The sequence below is a fragment of the Neltuma alba genome, unplaced genomic scaffold, assembly GCF_004799145.2.
Source record: "Neltuma alba isolate B1F8T4 unplaced genomic scaffold, ASM479914v2 tig00012194_pilon, whole genome shotgun sequence".
Classification (NCBI taxonomy): Eukaryota; Viridiplantae; Streptophyta; class Magnoliopsida; order Fabales; family Fabaceae; genus Neltuma; species Neltuma alba.
In genome coordinates this window covers 188,850-203,564 of record NW_021636734.1, presented here as the reverse complement: position 1 = coordinate 203,564, position 14,715 = coordinate 188,850, and the positions used below count along the sequence as shown (strand labels likewise).

Below are 14,715 nucleotides of genomic sequence, written 5' to 3'. Positions count from 1 at the left end.
ATTAATGAATTGGTGGGGGATATATGAACTTTTTCCAGGTGTCATAATTATAAGAGTTTTCCTAGATTAGCATGATATCATAATGCATGTCTAGGTAACAAGAGGCATCGTCTGAGAGGACTGGACAAAAGATGCAACCTGAATTGATGTGTTTTATCCTTTTTAATGTGAAATTAACAATAACAAGTAGTATTTAATTTGATTCAACCCTACAAAACCCTGGATGATGATGAAGGTGGACACATGAGGGGATGATTCATTAATGAGAGGGTTTTGTTGCAGGGACTCAGCTTTATGTATTACCTGCAAGATGCTAACATAAAATGCAATAAACAAAAAGCCGGACTGGACCGGTGCCGGATTGGACTGGTGAGTTCAGACCGAAAACCGTCGAATTGCCTAGTGGTCTGATCTAGTTTAGTAATAGAATCAGAGGAAGATTGAACTGAAACAAACCGGATTAAGCTGGTATAAACCGGTCACAACCGGCCAACCTGGGTGGTTTAACTGACTTGTTTGAAAAAATAAGAAGAAGAAAAACTTGAGGCTGCTTCATCCGCCTAAGGAAAAAATAAATGACTGAAGAAGAAGAAAAATATAAATAAAAGAAAGATGACCGTTTTCTTCCGTTCCTCTAGCTCTACAAGTTCGCTCTGTAAATCAAAGAAAAATTTATTCCCATCCCTCTGGCTCTGCAAGTGCATCTAGACGAAGGTAAGAGGGCATGGTGGTAAGAAAACGAAGGAAAGGAGGAGGGAAGTGACCGTCACAAAGAGAAAGAAAGAAATGGAGAGAAGTATTAAAGCAAGAGAGAGAATATTAAATCATGAAAGAAATTAATAAAAAATGTGGAGGGGTGAGTGGTGACTTTTTCAAAAGTGATAGGACGGAAAGTAAATTTTGAAAAACGTGAAACATAGAAATGATAAGAAGTGAATAAAAAATTGAATTTTGAGAAAAATAAGTACTATTTAATATTTACCTCATATTATTTACTATATATGAAATTTGTTAAATATATCCTTTACTATATATTCTCACATTTACTTTTTTTTATTTATTATTATTTAATATTTACTTCATATCTTTATTTTATTTTCATTCAAAATAACTAACACAAAATTTAAAATACAATATTTTGATTTCTGATCACAGGTTAATCCTAACCTAACCCATTAACTTTTGACTTAATATCTAAACCGGTTTAATGGCTAATCCGGTTTTTTGTTCACTGATAAAGTGGCCTTATTTAGTAGAAGCACCATTTGTTGTGCTTTGTACGTATGTGTTGTTTTATTATAAGGCTCCTAGTCCTTATTCTTGACACCCACCCACCCACCAACACGCTTTGTGTCTCGAAGAAATAGAATTAAAAAAAATTTGTGCAGGTTTTAAGCCTTTATGAAGCAAAAGCTTTTTTAGATTGCTTTCTCATTATTATGGACAGGTGTAACTTGCACTTTTACTCCATTATTAAGTTTACAAAAATAATTAAAGGGGTGTTTGGGTAAGATCAAAACTATGATTTCAGAAGTGCTTTTATGGTATAAGAAGTAAATATGTAAAAGAATTTGCTTCGATTTGCGAAAAAGTGCCTCTGAAAAGTGATTATTGGGGTATCCAAACACCCCCTAAGAGTTCTCTGCTACGTACCTCAGTCAATAGTGGAATTAGGCACTGCACCACTTTGGCATATGCACTGATCTAAAGGAATTCAAGGACTTGCTTTCTCCTCAAGTTATTTTGGAGTTAAGGGAAAAGGATATTAATTTGCTAACAAGTTTGGCACTAGAAAATTAACTTCTCTTCCAGTTGAGTGTTTGATATATCGACTTTGAATGAAAACCAAAACTTGAAACATTGGAACTTATAAAAGCGATGAATTTGGGTCCTCTCAACAACAAAAGAGAAATGGGCAGGTGGAAAGCTTAAGCAGGGGGTTAGGTCCATTGGCACAAATAGTTTAATTGGAGAGATGATTGAGAGAGGCAAAGGCATGGCATTATGAGATTCTAAAATATGAATAGTGAGGGACCTGAGGGACTAGCCTGGGCTTATGTTGATACACTGAGTGACACCTAAACCAGGAACAAATATATTGGGAAAGCGGTGTGTACGGTCAAAGATGATGACCCCCATCAGGGCGCTTAACACCCACCTACCAACGCAATCACTCTTTACAAACTAAACACCTTCCATCTCACATCTAACTATAAATTATTTGGAACTGGGGCCACCTTAACCCCACTTTGTTTATTTTCATTATAGGTACTCGTGTCAAACCCTCAACAGTGCAAACTCCAATTATTGAGGCTTCCTAAAACTGTATATGCTACAAGTGTACTACAGTCCATATGTCTTTTCATTTGTAGAATGAAAGAATCTGATGCAGACATACAATGACACTAAGTAATTAGTGTGTTATTTCTATTTTCAATTTGTGTGTATAACATCTTTTCGTGGGTATTAAAGAAAGTGGTGGACACACGAGGGTATATAACTATATATTATCTGTACATGAGAGAATAGAAGGATTTGGCATCTGGGCCATATTGGTACTCTATGGGAAGTCAATTATGCAACATTATTCTTCTTGAAAGGCTTTAGGCACAGATAGATAATATTTGGACGGTGTTAATTATATTATAAGGCACATACACATATATAACATATGCTCAAATGAACAGAATTTTGTATCAAAAATCTGCAATAAAATGATCGTGATCATGCGTAGTTGGTAACAGTATGCGGAGAGATATAAAATGTTGTATATATACAGAGATGTTCTACTATTAATAATTTTAGGAGCATATTATTCATACAAAGGTTATGCTCAAATGAGGACCATATATAACTTTTAAGTAGTGATCAGACTGCTGTCTCTAACCACGCATGGTAAAACTAGAGCAGAAGTCCAATGAACTTGTCATTTCACAGCCATGCGTATCAGTTCACAAAAAAGTACAACTAACTTTTTGCTAACTCTAACCTAGCACCAATGACAATGCCTTTAGTTTTTTGTGAGCCTATAGTATAAACTGTTTATTTTACAGGACCGTGCATATTTATCTTTATATGTGTGAGTGTGACAAGTAAATTATGCAAAGCTGATTTATATAAAAGCTACCGATGGGAAATCTATCAATATGGCATCTAGTAGCACCTTTGTTTTGGAACAGAGTCCAAAACTTCTAAATGATGAATATGCACGTCCCCTTATTGTTCAACAAAAATGTCAATCATATCACATATTTATAAGCATTAATTGAGTCAGGGATTATCAACGGTAGAAATTTGACAAGTGCAAGATAACCAAGAAAAAAAGACAATATGCATAAGATTATTTCATGTAGTCAATCTGTGGGTCAACAGGACGAGATAAATGGTTATTCTTTGTTTTGCATGTGTATGGGGACGAGGGTAAAAGGAAGCCATTGGTAAGTCAAAACAAAGTATGAGAATAACGTAATCCCGTAAGAATACCAAGTTAACTTGATTGGCTTGAGCTGCTTATATGGATGCCTAATAATGAGTTGTTAATCTAACAAAAGACAATACGGTTGACCACACCAAAAAAGAGTGAGAATACCAAACAAGTTGGTGCCTTCGTATGTGCTTTGTATTATACGTAGTGAGAATTGTTGATATTGGTTTTGTAGATATATTTAATTCAACTATTCTAGCCCAGCCCTTCTATATAAGGACCTTCACCACCCTTCCCCTTTGCACTCACCAGCCCTTGCTCTTCCAGCTGCCTAGTCTTCTTCTCCTCCTCTTTCAGTCGCTCATAATATTATCTTCTAGCTCAAATTTCTGAGATCATGGAGAAGAAAGCCCTCCTCGGACTTGTGGTTATCCTTCTAGCTCTCTCCCATGTTGCTTCTGTTCCTGCAACCAGTAAGTTTCTAGGGTTTCCTTTTTAACCCTTTAGGGCTTTGATAATTTGTATGATTTGTTGACGCATATATTATTTGGACTTTTAGAATACATACTTATGATTTTGTCCGCAATTTATAGGAAGCCTCCTGGCCAAACAAGCGGATCCATCACCAGTAGTGCAAGATCATCATGTTAAGGTCCCTTCTCTCTCTTTTCTTTTTTTCGACGATCCTTCCTCTTGGATCTCAACTGGTGTAGATTTCACCACATATCAAGAAAACCCGTGAAGCTTTGGGTCCTTAAAAATTGAAATAAAAGAGGGAAAAAAAACTATAAATAACCTTCAAAACAAACCATATGCTTGTGTCCTAGCCAACTGGCAATCCGACATAATAAATTTGGGTTTTTCACATATATATATACTCATTTACTGCTCTATATATGGGACAAAATGATCAATATATGCAAATTAATCTCTTCCGAATTATACGAGCTACAGCCCTTGTGAATGTTAAATATATATCTATCTTTAAGCAACTATATCATTGGTTTTATGGCCAATTTGTATATTTAAAAAATGAATAATTTGGTCTTACCTTAATTAGCTACTGTGAGCTCATAACTGTTAGAGTCATACAGGAGGCCACGAACTTAAAAACCAGTACTGAGGAGGCTTTTGAGATGGAGAAAGAAGCAGGAGAGGGCAGAATAATGATGGATGTTGTGGACTATTCTGGACCAAAACCAAATCCAGCACATAACCCAAGATCCCCAGGAAAACCTGGGTTTTAATTACTAGAATATATAGATTTAGACATATGTGTGTGTGTTTGATGTGGTTTAAGACTGAAGAATAATCTTAAATAATAGTTTGGATTTCTTCGGTGTGCTTGCGTATGTATGTGTGTAATGGGCGCGCGTGCCGGTTAGCGTCTCTGTTGAAGGATTCAGCTCAGTTAATATGGGCTGATTGGTATATCTGGAAGCTGTACTGTTCTATTCAGAAAAGTCTAATGCAGTTTGTTTGGTGGATCAATATATGTATAATATTATCGTTGATCAGTTATGCAATATCTCTATTAAACTTTCTATAGTTAGTTAGTGATATCCGAATGAATTAGACTTTTGGTTTCCACCTGTGATTTATGTATTACGTGTTACAGTCATCCATGGACACAGTATTATTAATTTCAAACGACGAGTAGTGCAGAACACATTAATTCATACATGCACATTTATGTTACACACAGGGCTTGATGAAGAGAAAATCTGATACGACACCATAAAAACTAGGCTTCGAATAATGTCATATGTCTGGTCCTCGAAATTGAACATCGAGATTTTATCCTTCTGGTGTTTATAGGAGATGGCATTATCTAACCTTACTTCTCTTCACCCACAAACAATCCAAAAGTTCGCTCGGCAAAGATTGCCAATTTAGCTGCCAGAAAAATTATAGTTAAGGAGCTCGAGATGATCATATTTTGCTTCATTTGATTACAAAGTATCCAATTTAACTTTTTTTAAAAATTACATTTTCCTTTGTATATACGAAATTTAAGAAATGAGCCACACTATTTGCAACAATTGTAAAATAAAAGAATCAGCTCTTCATATATTTGCAATCCGGTAGGGAATTCCTTCTGCAGGCTGTAATCAGAATGAGAGAATCAGTAAGCGTTCTGCACAATGCAAATTGACTCTATGTTAACGTACAAAACATGAATGATTACATACACGTATTATTGTTAAATATCATAATTAAAATTATTTATACTTTTTGTTTTATGGGTTAAATTTTATATTGATATTTTTGGGGCCTACGTATATGAGAGTTCTTAGGATTAAATAGTACAGCAAGTGTTCAATTTTTGTATACTCTAGTTAGTTGTATTTTCTGAAGTAAAATCAATTGCTCGTACAAAATATAACAGATGTATTTTGTCCACTGAGCTCAAAAAAGGATTTTATGTGACTGGACATGTTAAAGATTATAATAGAATTAGACATAAATATATACTTAATATTTAATTTTAAATCTCAAATTATAAATAGATAGACACTTTAAAAACTAAATAAAAAAAGATCTGGAGGACAATAGATTGTTTTGTTGCCTGCATGGAAGCACTTAGGACCTTTATTAAATTAAATGCCTGTGGATGAGAGAATTTTTTTTTTTTAATCAGCGCGCGGTTGAGAAAATATCGTTAATCAAGTATCCACGTCAATTAGTTAATCGATTACAAATGAAGCAGAGATCCATTCAAACGTGGTTTATTCTTAATCACATAGTCACTAACTTTGACTGGCTGGTTACATTGCAATTGGCTGAACAGACTGGAATATTTAAATTAATTATATTAATTCTTAATTCACTCCCCGAAATCTCCAAATCCGACATTGTAATTATGAGAAAATAAAAATCTTACTATTAAAGACTAGGCATACAAAGGAACTCTTTATACACACACACACACACATACATAAAGCAGCTCATTATGGTTTAAGAACTAATTGTGTTTATGGCTAATTATATTTAAGTAAGCGTCCATACGAACGATGAAGCGCCGTATTTCCATAATGGTGCCTGATGAGATATTTTATATTTGTTTCGATGTGGTGATTTGCCTTTGGAGCATGCGGATATTTGTTGTTTATTCATCGATGGGAAGAATAATCATAAACGACTGACTGAAAAGTGGGTTAAAGACAGGGAACAGTGTGATTATTTTACTGGGTGGACTTGCGTACGCGGTCTCTTCGGAAACTATGGAATTAAAATAAGCAGATGTTCACATGATTGATCGTATTAAATATCTAATTAATCATGTATTATTGCAGAAGGTAAAGTTAGAGGCTGTTGTATATAGCCAGCACATATAGGGCATCGAACATACAGATTTATGGAGGATTAGATTTTAATCATCTAAATAACGTGTCTGTAATTCATTCAGGATTAATTAATCATCTTGAAGATCTGGTGGTATTTCTATGAGTAGCGATGTCTTGCTTTTTGGTCAAGTTACAGCTTGCACTACAGGAGTAAATGAAAATACATTTTAGTTTCATTTATACAGTTAGTTTCTTTCAGTGCGAAATAATTCTTATAGTAGAAGAAAGAAAATATTTGCATCAACTTTATATCAATTACATCATATTAAATTCTTCAATCACACATGATCATGTGTTTTATTTTTAACATATTATTCATAACATTTTATATTATTAAATTATAAATTCACATAAAAAAACATACATTAATATATAATTGTAAAACTTGGCATAACAAATATAAGAAATTTGACATGAGTTTTTCTCATAGAGGAAATCAAGCTCACGCATTGGGAAGGATTTATTTTGACCAGAATTTGTCTTCCCGGACATGATAATTAGTTTATTGTGACGGGATCCGGTAATCAAGTAGCTTCTACTTGGTTGTTGTTTTGTGCAATCATTCTGCCAAGAGACAAGGGGTCCACAATTTGCAAAGCAACGGAGTTAAGTGGAACATCGATAGTACGGCAATATATAATGAGAGGGATGCAATTAATTAGCTAAAGATAATCAATTAGCCGTCATAAAACATTAAACAAATGTTTTGCTTTAATTAAAACCACGACTTTGACAATGTGACGATAAGGACGGTCACACTCAGTACCAATTTGAACATGCCCCTGCCCAATTATGGCTGTGGCAAAATGAAACTCGTGAATTAATTAATGGTGTGTGGAAGACCTGAACGGGACAAATGGGGGCCAAAATAAAAGGCCACTTATCGGGAGAATAAACAAATGAGAACGGAAATGCTCCTCACGTACTGGGTAGGACCATTTTAAGACTTAATTGTAGCTGGGCATGATTATGTCTCAGTGCATGCCCAGAAACAAGCCTTTCTAATGGCTGTGAATTTGATTTCTGAAGCTATGGATGTGGTATTTTCAGATGCACACACACACACACATAATTCGAGTTAGTAGTGGCATTTCTTTAATCGTCCGGATGCAAGTACCAGCATAAACTAGGGTTCAATTCCTGTTTTTTTTCCAATTAAATAAACAAATTAGTGTACCTTATACACGCTGGGATTGGAAGCAACGAGCTCGTTAGGACCTCGCAATCATGCTCTCTTTATTTTATTTCATTTTTGTAAAAAAATCTATTTTTCTTCTCAAAATGACAGTTTGCAGTGCGTACATATGAAATGGAATTGTTTAACTTGAAGAAATATTAAAATTTACCTGCTTCGAGAAATATATACAGCTATTTTATTGTCATGTGTGCGCGTGCCTTCTTTTACCAATTTTTGATTTAATAGTTATTTTGACTGCAGAGATAAAATTTTTTTGGTTAAAGTATAGATATCCTCCTATTAGAGACAGTCATATTCGAGATACTAATAAACACTAAATATGAGCATCTCTCAATGACGATTTAAATATTAGTTTGTCACATTATAAAAGATTAGTTTCTTCCTCTAGATTTCATTAGATCTGACCCCATGGGGTGCAATGATAGCCACTTGGAAGTGATAGAAGTCATTAGCGGGGGTGTAGGGCCGGGTCACATGAGGCCCAATTAAGAGGAGATTGGAGATTAGCGGGTAAAGCCCATCTCTAGAATGGGCTTTGTGAGGAGGGGAGGAAGAATGTCAGGAGTCGGGAGCAAAACAAGCGTGCAGATATCTCTGCATTAGTTATATTGTTTTTCTCTTCTTTTTTTATTTATTATCTCTCACTCATCATTTTTATAAATAAGTATGTGTATCTATGGAAAGAACATTACATTTTTATAAATTTACGGTATTTTAATTAATTTTTTGAGCTTTATATCTACGTCAGATGGAGAATTATCTAAATTAATATAAACGCACAAATTTAACTGGTTTAAGTACGGACAAGGAATGAACGAGTCAGGATATGGGAATTTAATCATTTAATGAGCAAGACTGCACATCATTACTAATACGCCCTGCGGTGCTTATAACTAATTCGTTGGTAATAAATAGTTAGTTAAAATTAATTAAAAATAATAAATAGGTTAAAACTAGACTTATGTTTTTAAGTACACGTTTATAATAAATAAAAATAATAAAAAAAGAATATATAGAAAAATGTGACAAAAGATGAATAATTAAGGATAGTATCAAAAAATACATTAAATATTAAGATAAACTTAAATTAAAACTTATAAAATAAAGCATACTACTTTTCAAATTTAAAACTTATAAATAAAACTGGAGGGAGTAGTAATTTTTGTTATTCAAGACAACAAGCTAATAGTACTACTACCAATATTATGATCATAACTTAAAATGCAATCAATGCTTAACAAACGCAAAGGCGACTCCCTCTCGCGTCTCCATCAAGTGGAGACACTATTACGACTGTAGATCACTGGATTGAATTTGATTGTTTAAACGAGTTCATAATATAAGAGCTAGTTTAGACTAAAAAAATTAGTTAAGTTAATTATTTATAATAAACAAGTATTATCTTTTATAAAATACTATTACTAATCATGAGTACTAGCTAAAATTACAATTTGATTATATCTTTAACATATGTAACTACTATAAAAATTATTTTTAAAAAATAGATGAGTATGAGAAATAAAATGAATTAAAATATTATATTTAAAATTAAATTAAAAATCAAACTAAATATTAAGAAGTGGCATTTAAAAGCACATATTATATTATTTTATACTGCCTTTTAAATTCCATCTGTACAGTTGCAAGCTGCGGCAGCGGCACAGTAAAAAGAAATGGCAGCAGAAAAATGCCAGGCGCAGCAAAATAATATGACGTTAAGAGAAGTACGCAGCAGCACTCCCTTGTTATTGAAATAATAGTAATCAATAGGATTGAATCTAGTATAAAAGGTTAGTCCTTCGTGACATAATAAACTAAGGTTCGAATTCCCATTAAGAGATGTGTTTATATTTAGTACCTGATAGTACTTCAAATAAGATTGTTTTCAATAAAAAATATCTATGCTTTATCAAAATAAAAAAAAATAATGGCAAATGGTGAATATGAAATAGCAATGAGAGGGGGAGATATGATTGGAGAGGGGGGGAGCACGGGGGAAGTGAGAATGAAGCAAGCTGGAAGGAAGGAACTAAACTTAGTAAATGACGCCATATTTATATTTATTTAGATTGAGATTATATATGCATTCATGGCAACTTGGAATTGTTGTCGTTGATGCTTCCTTTTTAGTAAAACGCAAGTCACAAGCCGTCGTGGGCCCCATCCGTCACCACCCAATTGTCGGCTCCTCACTTTGAACCCGAAGCCTTCAAGTCGGCTCATGCCAACCTCCCCTCAAGTCGGCATCGCCATCCCTCTTTATAAACTCATCATCATCTTCATCTTTGCCCTCTCTTTGCATTTCCATACGTATCAATCACTCTCCCACCCCTCCACGCACTAATATACTCGGCCCCCAAAATCAAAAACCCAAACAAAACAAAATAGTTTTCGCTGAAAAAACATTAATTTCCCTGTTAATGTCAACGAGGCATTAATGTACCCAGATTTTACATTCAATGGGAGCCATTACTCGTATTAAACACAGCGCGTTCTCGCCAATGTGTACGGTTTCTGTCCCCGTATCCCAATGTTTTTTATATTAAAAAAAGAAGGAAGAAAACGACAAACAAATTGAGAAATAATACATAGACAAACAATTTGAGAAATAAAATATGCTCCTTCAGTCCATTTTATAGTGTAAATATAAAACTTATTTTATAATATAAACTATATTATAAAATGAATGTTACATTTAATATCAAAGAAGTACCTCTATCTATGAACTATAGGAAGAGAGAGGTTCAGAGAACTCATAAAGGGAAGAAAAAGAAGAGCAATGCCACGTAAAAAAGACGGTGCTTTTGCTGCAGTGAGTAAGAAGTAGAATGGCTCACGTTCTGTGCGCTTTTTGCAGGGCCTTTTTCTTTGCGAGGCTACCTTCCTAGTTGCCACTCCCTCTCGCGAACTCATCTGGTTCCCCGATATTAAAAAGAGCCTCCTTTTTACGCCCCGCCTGATCGCTCTTTCGGCTTCTTCCTCTGTATGGGCGTTGCACCTCAACGTCCCACCCTCGAAACACCAACCTCCCTGCCTCTCCTGACTGCTGATACCAGATATGTCGGCCAATCATCCCGGTTTTATACTCTTCGGCCAAAAGATGTCCTCCTCGTCGGGATCTCCTACTCCGGCCGCCCCTTCTCTGATTCCATCTAACTCTCCTCCCGAGGTACGTTACTTTTAGCTATTAACCATTCGTGTTTCAGCTTCACGCTTTAGGTTTTCATTGTCATCTTCTCCTCTGTTTTTGTGTTTCTACCAATGAGATAGTCTCCTTTTATTCTTCAAATATACGGGAAATTCTGGACTTTGTATACTTTACAATGTTCCGAGGCATCTGGGCTTCGATGGGAAAACAGAAAACAAAATACGGGCTCTGGCTCTTTAGCTGTGAGGGAATATGAAGTTCTTCGGCCGTATTTGGTTAAATTCCATTAATGCCACCTTCACACTATTTTTTGTCACTGGGACTGTTCTTCGCCATACGCGCTTCCCGTGTTCTGGATGGTTCGTTGCCAGACTTCATTTCAGTCTTTCATGAACACAAATGGGAGCCAAGTTGTCCTGCCCGGATTATTTCGTTCTTCTCTCTTCATCATGATCAGCACTTAGTATTTTTATCTCTGACTGAACAGCGATTTTAGATTTTCCTGTGAGGCGTTTGTACGTATCGGCTGTTTGGTGCCTTTTCTTCGGTGATTATCCCACTGTTCACTATAATCTATCAGAGATTCTTCTCGTGCTTTGTCAACTATAGTTGCTTCCTTTTTTTTAACCCGTGACCAACTCTTTGGTCAGATAAATGGAAATTACAGAGAGGTGATGTAAAAGGCTAGACATGGCATTTCCGAAAGTAAAGGTCAAAAGAATAATGAATAGAAATTGAAGGAAGAAGTTGAAATATTCATGAAAGTAGATCCGGGTGTTAAAAACTATAATGTACAATTTCTTGATTTTGATGGGAAATGAATATAATCCGGTGATTGTGTTTTCGTTTCTTTCTTGCATACTTCTGGTAAGTTGTCAATCTGATGAGGACTGATTGTGATTTTCATTTTAGCATGATTGGAGTAGCTCAAACAAAGCAGAAGTGGGAACGCCTTCTACCGAAAGCTCCGAACACCAAAATGTGCAGAAAAATGAGCCAACGAAGATAAGCAGTTCAGAAGAATTTAAAATGATGAAGAAACCAGACAAGATTCAACAGTGTCCACGATGCAACAGTATGGATACAAAGTTCTGTTATTTCAATAACTACAACGTGAATCAACCTCGACATTTCTGCAAGAGCTGCCACAGATATTGGACTGCCGGCGGAGCAATGAGAAATGTCCCAGTTGGTGCTGGAAGACGAAGGAACAGGCAACTGTCCTCGCCATACCATCGCCACACTACAGTATCCTCCGAAGGCATTCCAGTTGCAAACTCAAAGACAGACTCATCTTCTCACCAGTGTTTCTCAACTCTTGAATCCTCATCTGCTTTCAAGTCAGCACCCCCAGATAATACTAGTACCGTGTTGAGATTTGGTCCAGACGCCCCTGTTTCTGATTCTGGGAGTTCAATTCTCAATCTTGGAAATTGGGAGGAGGCATCCGGGTGTGGATCTTCTGTGACCAATGCGAGTGGGGCAGGGGAAATGAAGTATCAGAACTTGCTATGCAATGGAACAGAAATGTGTCCAATCTGATGAATACATCAAATGGTGTGCGATGTTATCCTGCGGCTCCATGGGTGTTTCCGGCGCAGTGGCATGCTGAGAATAAGATTGGGTCACCTAACATTCCTGTGCAATTTGTGGCAGCTCCATGTTGGAGTAATGGGGCTATCTTTTCTGCGGGAGGAACAGGAACGGGAACAGTTTCAATTGGCTCTAATGGCTGCCTCTCCTCCTCATCCTCTACCAGTAATGGCCATTGCTCAGGCAATGGCTCCCCAGCCCTTGGAAAACACTGACGAAGAGAAATCAGACTGGTGTTAATTCCCAACATACTTAAGAGTGGGAACGTTTGGTCAGCTTTTCCAGCAGAGAGCACAATGAGTTCCTTGCTTAATATTCCCCCTTGTAATTCTGACATGATCTTTTGCCCATTGCTAGCTTTAAGTCCTTTTTTAAGAAAATCGGTTTTTGAGGATGTCATTTCTCTGTGGAACCGATTTTATAGTTTTAGTTCTTATTTCGTCTTTAATCAAAATCTGTTGTGTAGTTTGATCCTTAAAAACCGATGATTCTTGGCGTTTGCGCCGCTATAATCAACCAGGTTAAGTTAGTACAGTGCTGAGCCTTTTATCTATCATTCACATGATTCAAAAACTAGAAGTAGTATATAGAGATCTGTTATGGTGCACAATGCCCATGTATATATCTATTCCCCGTGTGCCTCCTTGCATCTACCGAATCGAATCTTTTCTATAAACGAAGTCAGTGCTGGAGGGGAAACTGGGTAAGTTTTGTAGTTTTGGGAGATATCGATCTTGGGAAGAGTTCAACATATACAAGTCCAGTTATTTTCCAAGAAAATACTTGGGATGAGTAATACAGTAGTAAATAGTAATCTAAAAATTGGGAGTAGATAAGGTTGGTGAACAGTGGAAGTCAAAGTCAGTGCAATGTCGATGGTTGAATCGGGCAAGCAAAGTCATGATTGGGGGATGCTCTCCAAAGTGCAGTTGGGAGCAGGCAAAGCTGACGGTTCTTTTGGAGCTTTTCTGGCTTTTGAGGGACTTTTTCAAACCTTTCTTTTTGCAAAAATGAAATTTTTTTTGACTTGAGGAAAGTTCGGATCAAAAAGCCTTGCTTTAAGCCAGTGCTTTTTACGATGAAAGACGCTTTCGCTGAAGGAGCACAGATATTTTCGTCGTCAGTCATCACAGACATATCTCTTTACGACTCATATCGGGTGAAAAGACGTTCTTTTCTGGGTTTTCAGTCATTAAATTAACATGAACAACAGACCAACATCAATTCTCCTTTAATCCTACAAAGTTAAAGGCACTCATTCACTTTCTTCTTTTTCCGCGCAATTAAACTTTTCCCGTTGCTTATGTTCTTGCAAATGAAGAAAACTTAATCCCAAGGGAATCCACGAGAAATCACACCTTTACGTACTCCCATTAGTCCCTCTACCCTCCTACGTCATTGCTTACCCCATGAAGCCAGGGAATACAGGTACGTCAACGAATATTTTTATTCGGTATATATCTCTATTTTAGAATTCTTGATGAAATATTAACCATTTTTGTTTTGTTGGGAAAAAAACTCAGGAGTATAAAAATATTTAAATCAAACGTGTCTATTTAATTGCATTTTGAGCATTTAAGTGTAGCTTTGAATTGAATGGCATTTATTTCTGAAAACGGTGGATGTTGTTGGAACCAATGTTTAGTGAGGTGAGAACTTGGCATAATAAATATATAGAATTTGATGTAAGTATTGTACTTTTTAATTTGATGTTAAATATAGAGTTCTAATCCACTTTGTTTTTAATATTTATTTATTTTGTTTAAGATAATTCTTATAGTAATTACATATGTTAAAAGTTTTATTGTATTGTGGTTCTAACTTATATATATGATTAGTAGGAGTATTTTAGAAAAGACAACACCTATTTATTATAAATAATTAACTCAATTAATTTTTTTAATCTATTCAAAATAATCAACTAACTCATATATTAACATGAGGAGGGGAGATGGTAATTGGAACCAGTTTTTAGCGCAGACTTTCTGGGAACCGATTCTGATAA

At 35.6% G+C, this 14,715-nt stretch overlaps 1 protein-coding gene across 1 annotated transcript; it reads left to right on the top strand.

Moving 5' to 3' along the window:
• Positions 1-10,717: 10,717 nt before the first annotated feature.
• On the top strand, positions 10,718-13,239 carry LOC114724670 (cyclic dof factor 2-like). The gene is made up of 2 exons (XM_028911073.1): positions 10,718-11,138; positions 12,030-13,239. The coding sequence occupies exons 1-2, from the start codon at positions 11,028-11,030 to the stop codon at positions 12,657-12,659; spliced, it is 741 nt and encodes a 246-aa protein (XP_028766906.1). The 5' UTR covers positions 10,718-11,027; the 3' UTR covers positions 12,660-13,239.
• Positions 13,240-14,715: the final 1,476 nt, after the last annotated feature.

Excerpts from the sequence above, each read along its gene's own strand:
- LOC114724670 (XM_028911073.1), top strand. The coding sequence starts at position 11,028 with ATGTCGGCCAATCATCCCGGTTTTATACTCTTCGGCCAAAAGATGTCC. Across the intron at positions 11,139-12,029 it reads CATCTAACTCTCCTCCCGAG|CATGATTGGAGTAGCTCAAA; the intron begins GTACGTTACTTT and ends TTTTCATTTTAG.